The 19,648-nt window shown below is 46.8% G+C and overlaps 1 protein-coding gene across 1 annotated transcript; it reads left to right on the forward strand.

The window, feature by feature from the left end:
• Positions 1–3,563: 3,563 nt before the first annotated feature.
• RASSF10 (Ras association domain family member 10) lies at positions 3,564–6,577 on the forward strand. Its single transcript, XM_063159399.1, has one exon. It carries the CDS (start codon positions 3,584–3,586, stop codon positions 4,916–4,918), a length of 1,335 nt encoding a protein of 444 aa, XP_063015469.1. The 5' UTR covers positions 3,564–3,583; the 3' UTR covers positions 4,919–6,577.
• Positions 6,578–19,648: the final 13,071 nt, after the last annotated feature.

Here is a 19,648-nt window from a genome sequence, read left to right on the forward strand (position 1 = left end):
GTTCAGCTCAAATTAAAAAAAAAAAAAGCCAACAAACCAGAAACAGACACCTCACCATCCAGCCCCCTAACAGGAATGCTGTTCTTGTCATAAAATACTTGGTAAGTTAATTGCACACCTCAATGAAAAGGAAAGAATAGAAAGAATGTCACGTGAAATGCCAAAATATATCTGATTTCTCATCCCTTGGCCTTGGAATTCTCCTGTAGTTCATAAAAATAAACTAGTCTATACCTGGACTTGAACTTTTCAATACAGCCTAAAGTATTAAGCTCAAAAATCTCCTTTTTGGGCTTAGGCAGCTCTTAAGAGTATCATCAACTTTGATTTTTTGCAATTTATAAAACAAACCAAAAACATACAGGCCATGAAGGAAGTTCTGGATAGCATTCTGCCAAGGAAGTTTGTGCTTCTGAAAAAGAGCTGTCAGCTGTGCATTGATAGGGCAGCACAGAAACAACCTCTGCATTTCAGGAGACCACAGCTACTACATTTTAAATTTTAATTATGTGATATGCTTGTTGCAGAAGCTATAGAAGACCTCGTGCATCACTGCTCAGTGGGGAAGGGAGTGGAGAGGGGAACAGCAGTCCTTCTCTCTCTCCAATTTGCTATTCCAGTGGTGCTGTTGAGTGGTGCTGGTCTGCAGGCACAGCCAGCTGGAGGAGATTTGCCTCCACCAGGGAGGAGATGTTGGAAGGAGCCCGTGTGCCACCTTCTCCCATTGCTTCACCAGAGGGAAATACTGTCTGCTGAGCTTGCACTTTGGTTCTGTCACCATCTGCAGCTGTTGAACTAATACAATCCTCCACACCTCCCTTTCTAATGGAGGAGAAGAGGATGGAGTTCAGTGCCTAATGGTGCAGAGTGAAGGAACCTGATTTGCTTCACAGCACTGCCACTGCCTTGCTGTACAACCTCAGGCAAGGCTCTCGAGTCCTTCATGCCAGAACATTCTTATATTTAAAATGAGATAAGAGCTGCACCTTCCTCTGCAGGATGATTTGAGATCCTGGGAGGAAAGGCAAAAGGTTGCCTGCCTTCAGCTGCCTTTTGGGATTCAGCACAGCAGGGCCCAAACTTTGCTTCAGATACAGCACTACAAACTTTTGAAGCTCTGCCAGCAGTTCCCTGAGTTTGCAGACAGACTAAACCCAAATTCCTGAGGGTCAAACTTGAGGTGCAGCAACGTGAATTTTGAATGCCATCTTTTTAACCATGGACCATACACACACAAATCTAACCAAAATCAAGTGTTTGCCTCCTTAAATCTTAATTGTACTGTGCTGCCAACATCTTCATCCTCTCTCTGGCAATGCTGCCTTGGGGGCTTCAGTGGGGAGGCAGAGCCAGCTTTCCATCCATAGAAATGTGGTCATGGAAAGATGGAATGATCATCTTGCAATTTCATTGCACAAAGCCAGGCTTGGATACCGGATAGATACAGGCAGTCAGACTAGTTGGAGCAGCTTGACCTGTGGGGAGCATAAGATGCCTCTTCACATCACAACCTGCTCTTCCTGTACTGTTCTTTGCCAAAAGAAAATAGGTACAAAGACATTCTCATAGAAAACACATGTAAAACAAGATCAAAACTAAATGAGAAAGGCAAGGAACAGCTGGTGAAGGAGTTGGACAGTTTCTCACTGCCTCGTGAATCCCTTTGCTGCACCTGAATCTTCAGAAGACAACAAGGCATGGTCTGTTCTTCCAACTTTCTACCAGCCTGATGAAAGCAACAAGGCTTCTTCTCCTACTCTCCTGAAGGGTTTTAAAAAATTTTGAACCTCCCAGAGTCAAAGCTGAATGACAGTGTCCTGTTTCACATCCCCTTCCTGCTTAACACTCTATTATTCTGGGGCAGTGTGAGCTGTCAGGGGTGTCCCAGAGTCCTGACCACCCCCTTTGTTAAGGTCATTTTCTTCTCTTACAGCACTGCCACTGCTGGACCCACCTCCTGTGAGCCAGAGGGGATGATGCTTTTAGCCATAACCACCCCACTGAACACAGAACCTGCACACCTTGGGAATACCCTGCCATCAGCAAACACTCCTCTGCACAAAGCACAGCCATCCAGCACTTCTGACACATCCTGACAGCAAAACACCTTGCCCTTGGAACTGGCAGTGCCAGGCTCTGCCGTGGGACAGGAATATGCAGCTGTAAGGCAAGGTGGCTGTGGTCAGGAAGCAAATCCAGCCTGTTGCCATCACCCCTATCTCACGTGCCCTCATTGCAACACGCAGTGGCCAGCTGGGTTTGGGATCCTCTGACCTGCAGCAACGCAGGAAAGGGATGCTGGCAGCAGGATCCCTGTGATTGCAGCTGCAGGAATGCTGGCGGTCGGTGGTCCCTCAGCCCACTTCCTTGGGGACAGGAGGCTGCACGTCACACACCAGCACCGCAATTAGCTGGATGACACAGCCAGAGCAGGGCAGGATTCCTTCCCCAGGACTGGTCCTTCCGTGGCACTGCCCACAGTGAGCCTGTTACTTTAGGGAAAAAGAGGGCATTAGGCTACATAACTGCTGCCTCGCTGTTTGGGGTGCCCCAGCTCCGCTGTTTCCTACAGCAGAATGACAGGAGTTAGGCTGCAATGCCAGGACTCCATTCTGTTCCACTGACTGGAGCACAAACCTTGTCCAGGCAAAAACCTCCACCGATTTTATTGGCTCTGAAACTCCTTCCGAAGGTAGAGATCAGCCTTCAGGTCTGAGACAGTTCTCTTTCTTTGCCCATTGCAGTACTTTTCTAATCACTTAGAAAAGCCTAAGTCCGTGAACCCTGTGATGCAATCAGTGAAAATCAGTGCCAAAACCCTGTGTTTTATTACTACTTTTCCCATCTTCTAATTTTAATCGGCACTCCGAGAGCGATCCCGTTCCCATCAAAGTACACAGCAAGCTCCCATTAAAATCTGGCTCAGCTAGTATTTTAATAACAGACATTCCCGTCCTTTGCATATTTCATCTGCAAAGTGCTTCACAAACATGAATTTCCTAATTACAGGCGGATGATTTACTAAAACTGGAAATTCCTCACTAGTTCTGGCTTTCCCTTTGAAGCTCCAGGATTCGCTCTTGTCCCTCGGCACTTTGGAAGGTCCCCGATGCCTCTCGCTCGTTCGCTCGCTCGTTCTCGGCACAGGCAGGGCACGGAGAAGGAGTGAGGGCAGGGAGAAGGAGGGAGGGCACGGAGAAGCACGGAGGACACGGAACCTGCCCCGAAGTGTCCGTACCGGCGGATCTCTGCGCGGGCCGCGGGCCGTGAGCCGCGGGGCGCCCACGCGGGGACCGCGAATCCCGGGGGCACCGCGGCGGCTCCCGGAGCACCGGGCCGGCCCCCCCGCCCCCGGCGGCCCCCCCGCCCCCGGCGGCCCCGCCGCACCGGGCAGGAAGGGGTGGAGCGGCCGGCGGAGCGCACGGGCGGGGTGCCGCGGGCGGGGAGGGGACGGCAAGGCATCCCGGCCGCTGCGAGCCGGGCGCACGGGCAGCGCCGCGCCTCCGCCGAGCGCGCCCCATGGAGCGGCTGCCCGGCCAGCGCTGAGCCCGCGGCCCCGGCCGCCCGCCCGCAGCCGCCCCCGATGGAGCCCGAGGAGAGGAAGATCTCGGTGTGGATCTGCCAGGAGGAGAAGCTGATCTCCGGGCTCTCCCGGCGGACCACCTGCTCGGACGTGGTGCGGGTGCTGCTGGAGGACAGCCACCACCGGCGGCAGCGCCCCGCGCCGCCCGAGCCCGCCGGCGGGATGCTGTCGGGGCCGCCGCACTCCTACTGCATCGTGGAGAAGTGGCGCGGCTTCGAGAGGATCCTGCCCAACAAGACGAAGATCCTGCGGCTCTGGGTGGCGTGGGGGGACGAGCAGGAGAACGTGCGCTTCGTGCTGGTGCGCAGCGAGGCTTCGCTGCCCAACGCCGGGCCGCGCAGCGCCGAGGCGCGGGTGGTGCTGAGCAAGGAGCGCCCCGGCCGCGGCCTGGGGGCGGCCCGCGCCAGCCTGGCGCTCACGCAGGAGCGGCAGCGGCGGGTGGTGCGGAAAGCCTTCCGCAAGCTGGCCAAGATCAACAAGAAGCGGCAGCAGCCGCTGGCCCGGGAGGCCTCGTCGGCGGAGAGGATGGAGACGCTGGTGCACCTGGTGCTCTCGCAGGACCACACCATCCGACAGCAGATCCAGCGGCTCCGCGAGCTGGACCGCGAGATCGACAGGTACGAGGCCAAGATCCACCTGGACCGCATGAAGCGGCACGGCGTCAACTACGTGCAGGACACCTACCTGGTGGGCACGGGCGAGCCCGAGCCGGGCCGTGAGCCGGGCCAGCCCGCCGCCGGCCGCCCCGAGGAGGACTACGCCAGGAAGTGCGAGGAGGTGCTGCAGCTGCAGGAGCAGCGGGCGCAGCAGGAGGAGCTGCTGGAGCACCTGGCCGCCGAGATCCAGGAGGAGCTCAACGAGCGCTGGATGAAGCGGCGGCGGGAGGAGCTGGAGCTGGCGGCGGGGCCCGGGCTGGCCGACACGGACTGCGACACCACGGAGCTGAGCGGCGGCGAGGGCGAGCTGCACCTGGAGCACGAGCGGGTCAAGACCCAGCTGAGCACCAGCCTCTACATCGGCCTCAAGCTGAGCACGGACCTGGAGGCCGTCAAGAGCGACCTGGACTGCACGCAGCGGGCGTGGGAGGACAAGGAGCGGGAGCTGCAGCGGCTGCTGGAGACGCTGGGCACGCTGGACGTGGCGGAGGCGGCGGCGGCGGAGCCGCGCGGGGCGGCGGGCGGGGGGCGGCCGGCGGCGGCGGGGGGCGGCTGGGTGGAGCAGGCGCGGGCGCTGCGCAAGGACCGCGCCGACAACGACGAGGACTCGGACACGGGGCTGAGCTCCATGCACAGCCAGGACTCGGACTCGCTGCCCGTGTGCGAGTCGCTGGTGTAGCGCCCGCCCCGCCGCAGCCACCCCGGGCGGGGTGCCGGGCACAGGGCGGCGGAGCAGGTGTGGGGCAGCTGCGGAACCTCCCGGCGCGGGAGGCAGTCACACAGAGGAAACATTTTAATTTGAGCTCTGCAGTTTGAACTTGTTCTGACTAGTCGTCCGCGGGCAGCACTGAGGCTGGCTCGCCGGTACTTTTATCTAAGGAAGAGAAAACCCACAGCGTGTTTGTGTTTCATTCACGTCTGGGATTGCTCGTTCCTTAAACCCTGCCGCTTGCTTCCCTCCGAAGCTTCTCTTGCCGGGCCCTTTAATCCTCCGGCTGCCCGCGATCTGCCCGCCGTAGCCCTGCGCTGCTGCGGGTCAGCCCTTCCCGAGCCAAGGGCCGGGACACGCTCCCGAGCGGGGATCAGCATCTCCCGGACGGGTTCTCGGCATTGCAGGGACACATGGAGCCTTGGGGTGGGTTGTACTGGGCTCTACCGGCCGTCACAAATCCATCCGGCTCCTCTACAGGCAAAAAGTCGCTACACCAAAGCTGCCGATCATTTAAACGCTACGGAGGGAAAGAGGTGTCGGTTCTTCTGACACTGGGATCTCCCAGGGCGCCAGCTTTTGGATGGTACTGCAATTCCTTTTGGCAACGAAAAGGGGTGATAAATCACTTCCTTTTTTTCTTTTTCTGAACAACAGACTAAATCAAGATATAGGTTAACATGTATTAACTCTGCTCCGCGTAGTGCTTTTCCTTATGCATAGATAAGAGTGCTTTGTTTAAAGGCATACTAAGAAATCTGTTAGTATCTGTAGTCGTTTGACAGTCATGGAAGGCAATTAGCAGTGCCTGTATGTACACAGCCTTCAACTACATTTTTTCACTAGGCTAGCTGATCTTTGGCTGAGCTTGGTTGTAGATAAACAAAGTACAGAATCAGGTTGAGCTACCGTTTTTAATAACATAGTTCATATCAGGCCAAGAGATGCAACGATAAAAGCATGACTCAAGCCCTACCTGCACTACAGCTTCATCTTTTCAGTTAGTCCAATAAAACAAAGAAGCAGCCATCAGCTGTAACATGCATTTCACTTAACTGCCAGATCTTCCTCTGCAGCTTAACTCTTGCCCAAAATATATGGTCTGCTCTTGCAATAAGAGACATTCAGGATTCTTGTATTCCAGAATAATTGCAGAATTACTTTAAGCGGTGAGAGACCAGAGAATGTTGAGTCAGGTCTCACTGATGGTGTGAACTTTTTAAAACTTCTGAGATTATTATTTATGTAAGATTATTTATAAAAGTTTTCATTTAACAATAAGAAATGGTATAAAAAAGAGGTACACCAATAGACCAGTTCTTTATTTTCATTAAAAACCTCGCAGCCTTCTCACCCAAAGACTGTGTTCCATGCTTGCAGTGTTCTTGTTGGTAAGAATTCTGATGGACATCAAAAAATTAGGTTCAGGAACTGCTCAGTTTGAAAGCAAGCAGAGAAATACTGTCTGTGGATTTGCAGAGGCTGTTCAATTTTCTATATGCTATGACTCTTGATAAATGTTGTTCCACTGAATGGGTCTCAGTTGTAACAAACTGTGGTTTATTTTAAACACTGACTATATAATTGTTTTTCATATTTAGTCAACCTTGGAAAATATTTAAGAACCTATTTTTAGAGCTAATAAAACTCTTAATAAGGCTAAACAAGTGTTCTCAGTTGAGTGTGATTTAAAAATTGTGCCAGGACAGATTCTGTGGTGTTACCCTGTGTGCAAAGAGAGTAGAAAGGGATGATGGCATCGTCCCTTCACTTTCTGATGGCACAAGGGGCTCCCTCAGGCACAAGCAGCAGTGCACTGTCCTCAGCTCTGGCCACTGCAGAGGCAGTGCAGTGGCATTTGGAAGCATAAGCACACGTCCAGAGTGAGGAATTTGGGTTTTTGTGGAAGCAGAGCCAAAGAACAACTGGGGGCAGGGGGGCCCCACTGCTGTAAGGGCTGGGTGGGTGGTGCAAGGACCACAGCTTCCCCAGGCTCTGATGTGAGCAATAAACCCCGGCTGGCTTTGTGCAAGTCCTCCATTGCCACACTGAGCCCATAAAAAGTGAGCAGCTGTAGAAATGAGCTGCACGAGGCTGCACATCACTGAGCTGCTGCTAGAGGAGGCAGCAGGCAGCACCTCTGTGCAGCACGAGGGGAAGGCAGGCAGGGAATCAAAGTTGTAAAGCAGCGTCTGCCTACTCATCCTCAGCTGGGAAAACCCACCAAATCAGGACAAACCCAGGTTTGCCTTAGGCTGCTGAGGGCCAGGCTTGTGGGCACCGTGTGGTGCTTGCTCTTGGCTTCTCCTTAGCCCAGGTAAGATGATGGCCCTGCAGAGCTGCCGGCCCTGCCCCACTGTGAGGACAGGGCTGAGGACACTGCAGGTGGCACTGCAGTCTCAGGGGCTGGGTGGGAGCTACAGTGAATTCTTAGGGGCACCTCTTGGACTGTGTTCTTGCAGGTGAAATCTGGTAAATTTATTTCATGTTCAAACAGTTGCAAGTGCAAGATGCTCACAGATTGAGCTCCAGCATTCTCACAATTCCCCATCACTCTCAAACCATTATTAAAACATTAGTGTAGAGGAGGAAATCACTGTTTGCCTTGGACCAGGCACTTCTCCCTTCCCTTCATCTGGGCTTGTATATCCTCACTCAGATAATAGAGACAAACCACAGGATGCTTGTCGGGGAATTTGGCTCTAGGGTTTTACTGGGCACATAGCCAAGGGTTAGGAGAGCTGATTCAGAATCACAGGTAGAAGGGCAGAATTTTTATCTCCTTTGCAGTTCAGACAGAATGGGAGAGGGAGATAGCAGCAGAAAAAACCCCTGACCAACACCATGGGGGAAATCTACGTTCCAGCACCACCAAGAGAGATCCAACAAACACAGGCTTGGGGATATTTGAATACCATTCTCTTCTGTCTTTCAGAGTTGATTCCAACCTAATCTTTCTCTGTTCCTAAGACAGATATAGATAGCCATGAATTAAATAAAAACCTAACAGCACTACAAATGGTGGATGGTATCAGGTTGCCCTATCTATTCAACAGCCTGCTTCTCAAAGGAATCATCGTGGACTGAGGCCACCAGGCTTTTCTCAGACAAAAGCTCCAGAAATCAAAACTTTTGTCCAGGAGATATAAATCACAGCACCATCAGGCCTTAGTTCCAGACACCCTTTTACCAAGAATTACAAAGCACTCCTACACAGGTCCCGTGTGTTTGCTGCCCTTGGCCACGTTTTTTCTGACCCTACATGGCACTTTCTGTTGTGCCTATACAGGAGTTCGTGGGACCAGGTAGTGAAAAAAAAAGATGAACTTTAATTGAGGTGAGGCTCTGATGGGGCTCAATGCACAGTCACACAAATGTTTTTGGCAACGACAAGGTAGGGTGGTAAAAATGAGAAATTGAAGGCCCTTGGAAAGGTGGAGCTGATCCTTTCAGCAATGGGCACTGTTTTATGCTGACTTGCATGCTGGCAAATCTTCCTTCAGGCTGTAAATATGCCCCACTCACAGTCTAAGTGAAGGTTTGGAAAGTGGAAATTAGAAAACTGAGGCTGGAGCTGAAACTTCTTTGACATCAATTACACTCACCTATATTAAACTCAAAATAAGCCAAACAGCACAGCTCTTAGCCTTGACCTTGTTTCAAAAATCCACTATCAAGCAATATTATCAGAATGAAAACTCCATGTCGAATTTGATATATTTCTAGTTCTTAGCCTGTGTAAGAGATCTGCCAGTTTGAATAAGCACTTTGTGGGAATATCATTTGATGCCTTCAGGAGGGGAGGAAAATACATTTACTGTAATGAACACCACTGACATGCAAAATGAATGACCTATTAATTATTGCCATAGATTCCAAAGCAGCATGTAGGCAGCCAAATCACAGCCTGGTTGTTTTATGGTGACAGATCCTTTTCCAAAGAACCTATGGTCCAGGTTTCAGACAAGATACAGTCAGAGGAGGGAAGCAGGTAGGTGGGTGTGAGGAAAGGAAAACATGTCATTAAACTTTATTATTAACTCTTTGCATGAAATATACGTTCCAGGATTACTTTAAAAATAATCTGTGTTCCTATGTTTGGAGACACATGTGCAGAAATCAGCCTCCCTCCCAAGTTCTACACAACTTCAGGATTTTTTCTCCCCTCTTTAATTTTCACTGAGCTGGGAATGTAGCTTGATGCATGAAAAGAGCAGCAGAGGCCTTGAAATAACAGGTCTGGTGAGCTGTGCTGGTTAGCAAGTTGAAATACAAGCCATTGTGGATTGTTGGGAGCAGTTGTCCTTTGAAGTCACTTGATATTATTGCTCCTGAGCTGGCACACAAAGTTTAGAGAAATGAGCAAGGCAAAGTGCAGGGAGCCTTACACTCCTTTTCTATAAACTCTCATTGCTAAATGAACTTGGAAGCCTAACAGAAAGGAAAAAATTATTAAACTCAAAGCAAATCTTGGCTCTGCGTGCAAATTAGCCAACTATCTTCAAGCAGAATTGTCAAATGGTATTCTGAGAAACACTGTTCACATAATTTACTACATCACTTTTGTAAATGCACCAGAGCAGAGCCTTCCATGCAGGGTGGATTGTCACACGCTGTCACATGCTGAATGACACACAGAGCTGGCCACTGATTCCTTAGAGTGTCACAGCTCTAATTCTGCTGGGGCAGTACAGTGTACCCTTAAAATACAACTTGTGCAGCCTTTACACACTCCCTTCATTTCAGCTTGGTTACACTTCAAGCTTTATTTAGAAAGTTTTATTACCATCCCCTTTCTTCAGTGTCAAAAATGTTCCAGAAAGTCATTGATGTTCCATGGAAAAACAGTTTCCACTTCCAATAACTTCTTTCCTCCTTCCTGCCAACCTGCTCCTCCCCTGTTCATCAGCACCTGCTCTGAATTTCATGAATAGCTTTGTTCAAATTGCTGGGACTCCACAGGCTCAGAAGAAGAAAGGAAGGAAGGAAGGAAGGAAGGAAGGAAGGAAGGAAGGAAGGAAGGAAGGAAGGAAGGAAGGAAGGAAGGAAGGAAGGAAGGAAGGAAGGAAGGAAGGAAGGAAGGAAGGAAGGAAGGAAGGAAGGAAGGAAGGAAGGAAGGAAGGAAGGAAGGAAGGAAGGAAGGAAGGAAGGAAGGGAAAGAAAGAGAGAAAGAGAGAGAGAGAGAGAAAAAGAGAGAGAGAGAGAGAGAGAGAGAGAGAGAGAAGAAAGAAAGAAAGAAAGAAAGAAAGAAAGAAAGAAAGAAAGAAAGAAAGAAAGAAAGAAAGAAAGAAAGAAAGAAAGAAAGAAAGAAAGAAAGAAAGAAAGAAAGAAAGAAAGAAAGAAAGAAAGAAAGAAAGAAAGAAAGAAAGAAAGAAAGAAAGAGAAAGAGAGAGAGAGAAGTTTTTCTGTGTCTTGGCAAAAGCTCTGTATTTGTGTAGTACTTGGCAAGCTCAGCAGTGTTTTTGTAGTTGCCATATGGATTAAGGACACCCTCCCACCAGCTCTTTGGTGCTTGCTCTTGCTCAACTTCCTTGTCCCCTCTCCCCCCACCTTTTATTTTATCTCCTTTTAACTTGTTTCCAAGCTCCCTTTGGAATTTCGCCCTTCTCCTCCTTGGAGGCAAGCACAGAGGAGGGGAGCACCACAGGTGACCCTGTGGGTGACGCTGCTGCGGAGCTTTGGGCTGGGAAGATCCAGTTTCTATTGAGGAATAACCTGAGCAGGGGTGGTGTCCGATTTCCCTGGCAGAGTGAGCTTTTGATGCAGGTATTTCCTGTGGGATCGTGCACCACCTGGCAGGAGGAGGCCTCGCCTGCCCAAGGCCTCCTGGCTACTTTCTGTAATAAAAACACTGAACAATGTCAATCTGCTGTGCCTCACTGCAGTGTGTGCTCTCCTCCCCTTCTCTGAGCGCTTACAAGCAGCCTTTCCCATTTATTCGCTGAGTGGAAGCGCTGCAGAGTGATCTCAGAGCACATCCTGCTAAGGCAGTCTCAGGATTTTATAGACTTGAAAAAGAAAATAACAAAAAACCTAAACAAAAATCTGTGACTCATGGAAAGAGCACTTACGTGTCTGAAACATACTATCATCAGCTTACTAGTGCTGCACTTCACATGGCTTAATTATGTGATTATTTAGTCTATTATCTCCAAAAGAACTTATTTTCATCAGTCAAATTGTGCTCATGAGCAGGTCTTTGGATAATGTGTTAAAAGCCTCTAGGAAAAGTATTTAATCCTTGTTTCAATTTAATGTAATCCCCTTGTTTTAATCTCTTACAGTGTCGTTTTTTACATGTAAGCAGGCTATTAGTTTATGCATTTAATTATCAGGGTAGCCTTATATGGTTATTTTCTGCCTTCCACCGAATCTCCCCTTGACAGACATATCTTAAGAACAGATGAAAAGTAACTTTGGAAATTAAGAGACATGGATCACCTTCTGAAAACATTGGTGCCTATATTCCTACCACAAGCATAGAAGAAAATTATTTGGTTTTAATGATAGATATCTGGTATTTCTGTTTCTCTTTCTTTCACACTGAAGGGTTTCTTTGTAATTCTGTTACTGGTTTCCTTTTGGAGTGACCAATGACAGGAATCACGAGTCACCAGCCAGTTAAAAGTTTCAAACCAGGTTGTCATCTTTTTCTATAATTCAGTTCCTGCACATTTTCTGTGTCCCCTACTTTCTGTCCTTCATTTCAAAAAGCATTACCCTGGCCAGGAAATAGAGTCAGGCACTCAGATTTTGCCATCCTCCACAGGAAGATGCAGCACAGGGAGCTTCAGGTGTCCTGAATGCTCCATACAGCTGTGCTCATCCACAGGATTGAGCTGACCAGAAATGCCTTTTCTCAGCTCATACAGCAAAAGACAGGTTTGAAATCACTGTATTGTAAATTGCTCACTCTTAGCCCCAGCAGGGATGGTTAAGGCTCTTCAGCAGGTGATTCCAATGTGAAATAAAGTAACCTAACCATCTGAATATTTGGAACTAATTGTGACAGAGTTTCTGATTTCACCGTGTGGATTTTTAATAACAGCATCCCTGCTCCCTACCTGTCAGGTGTACACTTAGAAAAGAAAATGGCATTCTGGCTTAGAGGGATTTATGAACAGTCAGTGTAGTAATGAGCATGGGCCTTGCTGCTTTCTGTTCTGGTGGGGAGTGAAAGCTTTTCTGCCTCTGCACTGTCTGAGTGAAGAGGAGATGGACAGACACCGGAGTGTGGAGAGTTTGTTACAAGATTGTAAACATCAAAAGGCTTAGAAAAACTTTAAAAATCAGGGCAACTACTCCTGTGTCTTCCTGAGGTTCTCTTCGCCCAGTTGTAAAGGCCAGGGGCTACAGATTTTGCAACACACAAGTGTGCTGAGAATTTGAGGATGTCATTCTCAATTTTTTTTTCTTTCAAGTTATACTTGGTAAATGTGGAGGAATGAATGTTTCCCTAGATGGTGCATAGTTTATATCATCAGTTTCTCTGCAATACACTCCTTTCCTAGAGCTGCTGCTTTTGTAACCTGGGATGTTGTGTTGCTCTGCTTCTCTACATGATTTGTCAAAAAACTGTGGCACAAAGAAAATGGGTGATTTTACCTTAATTTAATAGGCAAGCTTAAGGAAACGTCAAATCCAGATCATTACTCCAGTTTACACAAGCCAGATTAGAAACCATTGCACGTGGTTTGCAAGTATGTTTTGTAAACCAGTTTGTGTGCAACAAACCAGCTGAGTGAGACTGAAATTTCAGTTGTTTAAAGTCTCTCATCATGTGTCACCAGGGTGATTCACATGTAGACCACTTAATCTAGTGAATGAACACAATTACCATTTTTGACAATATTAATTAATAATTAATACTCCTTTCTGTATTTTACCTTCATAACCACCTCCATAATTAGCAGCTCCTGTAGCTTTAGTATGCCTAAAGGAACAGTTTACTTTTATAGAATGTATATTTCAGTATTAACTTCTCTTTCATTTCCCTTCCCTCCAATACCTTTCCCCCCAGAATTTTCAAGCCTTTCTCTTCTCCTGCAGTGATCAGCAATTTGGCTTCATCATTGCAATTAACAAAGATTTTTGATTCATTTGCATGTTAGTGGCATAAATCGCTGCTGTATCTATAAACAGGTTTCATTCTCCTTTTCCTGGACATCTGCATTTCTTTCTGCAGTAAAGAAAACCACACATAGTGTAAAGATCTGTCCACAAGCAAAATTTTCCAACATTTTTTTTTCCTATTACTGTTAGGTGTATTTTAATTTTCCTATTTGACAAAAGTGAAACACTTTGTGAAAAGTGGCTCTGACAAAGATGCTTCACCCATGGGCAGGTACTGCTCCAAAACCTGCCTGGCTTCCTCACAGGTGAGCTCTCCAGCCACTGCTGCCTGCCTGGGACACTCTGCCAGCATGAAAAGATTCTGCTTTTCCATGTGCCATACCTGGCAATTTCAGGTGAGGAGGTCTAGGGCACTTTAGATTATTTCTTTGTTTTGTTTAGATATTTTATTTCCCTTTTTATTTAGATTATTGCCAGTAGAGCATTTTGACCTGAGCTCAGTCCTGAGGTTTTAATCTTTACTTCAAAAAAGCCATATAAACAGAGTGGTTTAGATTACTGAAGGAAAATGCTATGGAGATCTGTATTGCCACAAAAAGCTTTATTACACAAATATTTCATGCTGAGAAAGAATGTATCTTTCATTAGGGCTCAAAAGGAACGGCTCCAAAGACATTTTATCATGCATTTTTTGATCTGCCTAGATGAAAGCCCTAACCATTATGGAGCACAAGTGAACATTAGGCCTGGTTCTGTTGTCTAGAATCCCATTGTGATTAGTGCTCCACAAGTTCCAAAAAGTTTGGTCCCTCATCAAAAGCTTGTATGTGGGAAGGTAGCTGTGATACAAAGTATGTAATTAACCTGAGAAATTTACATTTCATTCAAATTGCTAATGAGCAAAATAACATCAGACACAAGAAGAATGGAAAGTAAAAAACCTGGTGTCTAAGTCTGAAAGTATTTTAGATATTGAATTATGAGCTTTAATAGGAGCAGGCCCTGAATAGTTACTGACTGGATGGAAAAGCAGAAATAATGGAAGTCATGGGAAAATGGTGCAATTGGAACTTGCTTTCAACATTTCACATGACTTTATAAATATTTAGCACCTGACATGCATATGCCCTTCTCCTACTGCTTTGTGTCTCCTCTTACAGCATAGACACGGCCTAAAACAGATTAGGGCCTTGCAAAATCTTTATTAATAATTAGTCTCAAATACAAGAAATGTATCTGAATCTCGATTAACAGAACATGATCATTAATATAGCTATTCATATTAATCATGATGTAGTCAATTATGAGCAAAAGAGCTCGAGCAAAAGAACTAAAATCATGCTCAATCATGAGTTGAGATGCAATGAAAAGAATATCTTCTTTTTATCCTTTCCTTTAAATTTGACAGGTCGTCAAATATTTCTTTAGAAGTCAAGAATTTCTTTGCTAAAGCACCTCACAATTCTTAACAAATTCTTTCAACAGTGTAATGTTTGCAAAAAATCAGAACACATGCTCATAATCTACTCAGGAAAACACAAGATGACTAAGGTTAATTTGATTTTTCTTCCTGATGTCATAATTAAAGTATGAATATCATTTAGACATCAGTAGATAAAAAGTATGTCAATGAAGGACAAGCAAAAATTCAAATTACTAAGGAGCAAAATTAACTTAATTTCAGAGTGGAACGTTTGTAAGTAGTGTGTAATCAGTCTTCAGTTTAAATGACTCTTAATTAAATAATCTATTATTATGTGCACTGGGAAATCGAGCCTAAACATGTACAAGTGCAAAAGCTAAAAGATCCAGCTCCAGTCAGCATTCAATTGCAAAGAACTTTTAGTACAGTAACACTGGCCAGACATATTTTATTTCTGGGGGAGCTTTTGGGGGGGAGTTGTTTTATATTTTTAAAAACCCCTGTTGGCATGAAACGCAGCTGAACAACCCACTGCATGTTTCCCTAGGTGTAAGGAGGGTCAAACTTGAGCCCAAGGTACAAACTTGAAATGCTGATGACACTGATGAGTGTCATGGGTTGGTGTTTGAGCACGGTGTATCCATGAGCAAACACAAGCCTGCAAGGCCACGTTCTGCGATGCTCTGTGGAGGAGCCCGCTGCTCACTTGTCACTTGGGCACACCCATGCCCAATTTTCTTTTCAGCAAGCAGCATGATCCTCCGTACCCCCCACTCGGAGGCAATTACTCATTATTATTGCTGGAAGGAAACAACACACGGCAATCCCTGAGAGCACGTTCGGCCGCGGCGCTGAGCAAACATCGTCACTCGCGCCGTCCTGCCTCGGCTTGGCCCTGCTTCTGGAACAGCACCAGCACCAGCCAACCAGTCTGGCAGCACTGAGAGACATTGCCTTCTCATCAAACATCTCCTCCACCCCAGAACGTGCCCGCAGGGGCTTCCTCTGCAGCATTTGTGAGGGAGAGAGGGCGTGGGTGAGGCACCGAGAGCCACCTCGTGTTCGGGAGCCCAAGTCCTGCTGGCAGAAGGGGCACAGCTTTAAGTGTCTGTGGCTTCCAGTCAGAACTGTCCCCCAAAAGGCTGCTGCTTTTGAAAATCACACATGGACACGGGCCAAAAAATCACTTAGACTCTTCTTGGAAATTGTACAGAATTCAAATGTTATGTCTTTGATACTTAAAGCTGTAAACTAATAAGAAGGGAAGCATATGGGTTTATACCAGGACAAAACTTTTGCAATTTCATGCACTGAAACCTGCCCAGAGTTACCACTGGTGCAGTCAAAGAAGGGCTCTTTCCTTAGGCCCAGCTTTTTCTAGGTCATAGCAATACATGGGTAGAAAGTGAATTAACCCAGCACTGTCCCATTGAACTGTCTGTTCAAGGCTCACATCCATGACACTGACACTGTCCCAGGCTCACATCCATGACACTGACACTGTCCCACTGAACTCTCTGTCCCAGGCTCACATCCATGACACTGACACCGTCCTATTGAACTGTCTGTTCAAAGCTCACATCCATGACACTGTAGCATTCTCCTGGCTGAGCATCCACATCTCATGTCAGATCTGAGCTGCTCCACTAATTGAGCAAGACAATTTTAAAGGCTTATTGTGAAAGCCTAAATTTCCACAAACCCAGCTACCTGACCTAGCTGTTGCTCAGCTGATGTGAAATTTGCAGGAAGGAAAAAAACCCAGCAATTGTCACAGCTGCTGACCTCCTTCTAGGAAGTGCTTCTGCATCCAATTTACTTCCACAGAATGAAACCAAGTCAAGAGCTGCCAAGACTAACTGAGGGCATCTCCAATGCTCCAATAGAATGAGCATGAGACATCCCCAAAGGTGGCTGGAGGCAGCAGCACTGCACAGGAGCCCTCAGCTGCTGCTTCCCCAGCTTTGGAAACCTATCACTGCCTTGGATCAAGGAAGAAACCTCAGGTCTGCAATCTTGCATTCAGGCTTGCTCTGGTTTTAACCTGTTGCAATTAGCATCCCTCAGTGCTGGTGCTGATAACAGAATTGCTGCTGTGGTGTAGGAAGATCCATCCTCCCTGACGGAGTGAGATCAGGAATGGATCCCCAGGACAGCCACACATCCCTGCCAGAGCAACCTGGCTTTGTAGAATCATGCTATGTGGTGTGCCGCTTTTATCTTGGTCATCATTTTTGTCCTGACTTTACTGCACTGCATAAAATCTGCATAGTAGAAATGCACACAGAGATCTCTAAGATGTGCTACATTGATAGTTTGGAGATGCTTATGGTGTTAAATGTTTATAGTAAGCCTTGACATTAATCTTATGCTGGTAAATTATGCTAGAGGGAAGAAATTGCACTCAGATGTAAGGCATTGATTTCAATCTCCTTTTTGTTTTCTTTTTCTTGTATCATTTGACAAAAGGAAGCGGAGAATCTTAGTCATTACTGCTGGGTGGACTTCTAGCCAAAACTGATTGCTGGAAACATTAAAAAAATCCCTCTTAGCTCAGAAAAAAATGTCACAGAAGAAAAAACACTGCAAAAGTTTATGTCAGCAAGTTTAAAGAGGCAAGACCATATCACCACTAATTCATATATTAAAAAATGTTCAATTTTATGTATACTGACAACTCGTATATCCTCATCTTCAGCACGATCAGCAAACATTTATAGCCTGAAAACAAACATTCAGGGAGTGTCGCAGACCTCTTTTCATGAAAATCCTGTCCTTAGGATTTTTCCTCCTGAGAAGCTGAGAGAGGCCTCAGGAACAAAATGTAAGCAATGGTTATCTGCTGCTGTGGATGCAACAGGTGCATCTGTGATTGGTCTCATGTGGTTGTTTCTAATTAATGGCCAATCACAGTCAGCTGGCTCAGACAGAGAGTCTGGGACAGCTACATTTGTTATTAATTCTTTTCTATTCTTAGCAAGCCTTCTGATGAGAACTTTTTCTTCTATTCTTTTAGGATAGTTTTAATGTAATATATATCATAACATAATAAATCAAGCCTTCTGAAACATGGAGTCAGCTCCTCATCTCTTCCTCATCTGAAACCCCTGTGAACATGGTCACACAGGGAGTGTCCAGCCTGGCCTTTCTCAACAGCAAACACTTCAGGTGAAGCTGCCCTGCAAACCTGCCCAAACCCAGGCTGTGCTTCATTCCCTTGGGCTGAGAGGAGAACTGAGGCTGAGTGCAGAAGATCTGGGGAGCCTGCAGAAAATGCATTGCCCTAGGAAAAGCCACAAGGGGAGAAATGGAGCTTCATAGCAGCAAAGCAAAGGGTACAAGGGTACAAAAGGCACACAGCCAGCAGGTACAGTGGCACTTGCTGCTCTCTTCCTGTGCAACTGCGCCACGGCAATGTGGAGATGGAGCATCGCGGAGCAGGGTTTGCAGCAGGCAGTTCTGATGTGTTCCAAATGATTCCTTCCTCATTAGGAGTCTCATCAGCTAATTGTTCCAGTGCCTGGAAATGTCCTGGCTTTTCTGACAAGAGGGAACTGCTGTAACCAGCACCCCAAGCAGCCTGCCCAAGGTTTTCCTCCTCCTGCCCAGCACGGAGCAGCCAGCAGGCCAACTGTTCCATCATGAGTGTGTTACATTGACAGCTGCCCTCCTCCTCCTCATCTCCTTTCTGCAGGGAAGCCAAGGCAAGGTATGAAGGAGCTGCAGCATCTTGGCAAAGGCCCTTATTAGGCAAAAAAAACCTGATATTAACCTTTTATGTAAAACATCCACTGTGGTGCAGGCAACTCTGACATGGGTTTGGGGGCTGTGATGGTTCCCTACAAGATATGATCTCCACTGAGCAATGGAATCTGCTCATCCAGCACCCTGCCATAGGGATAACATCTGCTGCCTTCACATGGCTGCATCTTCTCCTTGCAGCTGCATTCCTCTGCAGGTCTCTCCCTCCTACATTGATTACCTTTCTGCCTTTGGCCCCTGCTTTTCCAGCCCTTCTCCAGTTCCCCCAGCATGTCTCGGGGTGCCAGTGGCCCTGGGGGGCTGGGAGCAAGGAGAAAGAGGCAGGAAACCTGTGGAAGGTGAGCAGCAGGAGGAGGAAATCCTTCTGCCAGAATTCTGGGTTTCTTCAGGAATTCAAGGGCCTTGGAACAGCACAGTGCAAGTGCCAGAGCAATATTTCTTCTTCTGAATAGAGACTTCCCCCTAGGAGATTCCACCTTTATGGGAGCATGTAAATTATTCATTCAGATGCTTTTAGCTCCACTTTGTTGCTGTTAAACCAGGAACAGAACCACATAACTGAGCAATTTACCAGGCACTTAATTGAGCTCCAGACCTGGAGCAGTCCTGTCTGCAGCTCAGTCTCATGACTTAATTCCTGCAAGGGCTGAGAGAGAAACCACAGGAAACTACAAAGATGATATAACATGTCTTGGTGAGCGTTTTTCAAATACACCACCTCAGGAAAAGCAAGCCTTAGGAGTATTATTGAATCTTCTAATGATTCAGCTTATGGCTTTAGCCAAAATTCCTTTTTTCTTCTCTCTCCTTCACCAAAAAGTTATGACCCTTTCTTTCACAGGATGAACAATGGTTGCTAACTACATAATAATACAAAGCTCTTAAACCAATCACAAAGGTTCAGCTAGAAAAAGGAACTCAGTAGCAAAGTGCTGTCACTGGCACTACTCCCAATCAATCTCGAGGATATATCTGAGGTGCAATTTATGGTCCATAAACCAATCCATAATTCTAACTTGGTTTTATTCCAGCACAGCAGCTTAAATATTTATGTAGATTAAATGAAAGTGGCAAGTGGCTAGATATATCCTGGACTCTGGTAGTGCCTTCCCTTCCCCTTTCCTTCCCTTTCCCTTTCCTTCTCTTCCCCTTTCCTTTCCTTTCCTTTCCTTTCCTTTCCTTTCTTTCCTTTCCTTTCCTTTCCTTTCCTTTCCTTTCCTTTCCTTTCCTTTCCTTTCCTTTCCTTTCCTTTCCTTTCCTTTCCTTTCCTTTCCTTTCCTTTCTTCTTTCCTTTCCTTTCCCTTTCCTTTCCTTTTCCTTTCCTTTCCTTTCCTTTCCTTTCCTTTCCATTTCCTTTCCTTTCCTTGAAATTTCCTTTCCTTCAAATTTCCTTTCCTTTCCATTTCCTTTCCTTTCCTTTCCTTGAAATTTCCTTTCCTTCA

The sequence above is a fragment of the Melospiza melodia genome, chromosome 6, assembly GCF_035770615.1.
Source record: "Melospiza melodia melodia isolate bMelMel2 chromosome 6, bMelMel2.pri, whole genome shotgun sequence".
Lineage (NCBI taxonomy): Eukaryota > Metazoa > Chordata > Aves > Passeriformes > Passerellidae > Melospiza > Melospiza melodia.

Excerpts from the sequence above, each read along its gene's own strand:
- RASSF10 (XM_063159399.1), top strand. The coding sequence starts at position 3,584 with ATGGAGCCCGAGGAGAGGAAGATCTCGGTGTGGATCTGCCAGGAGGAG.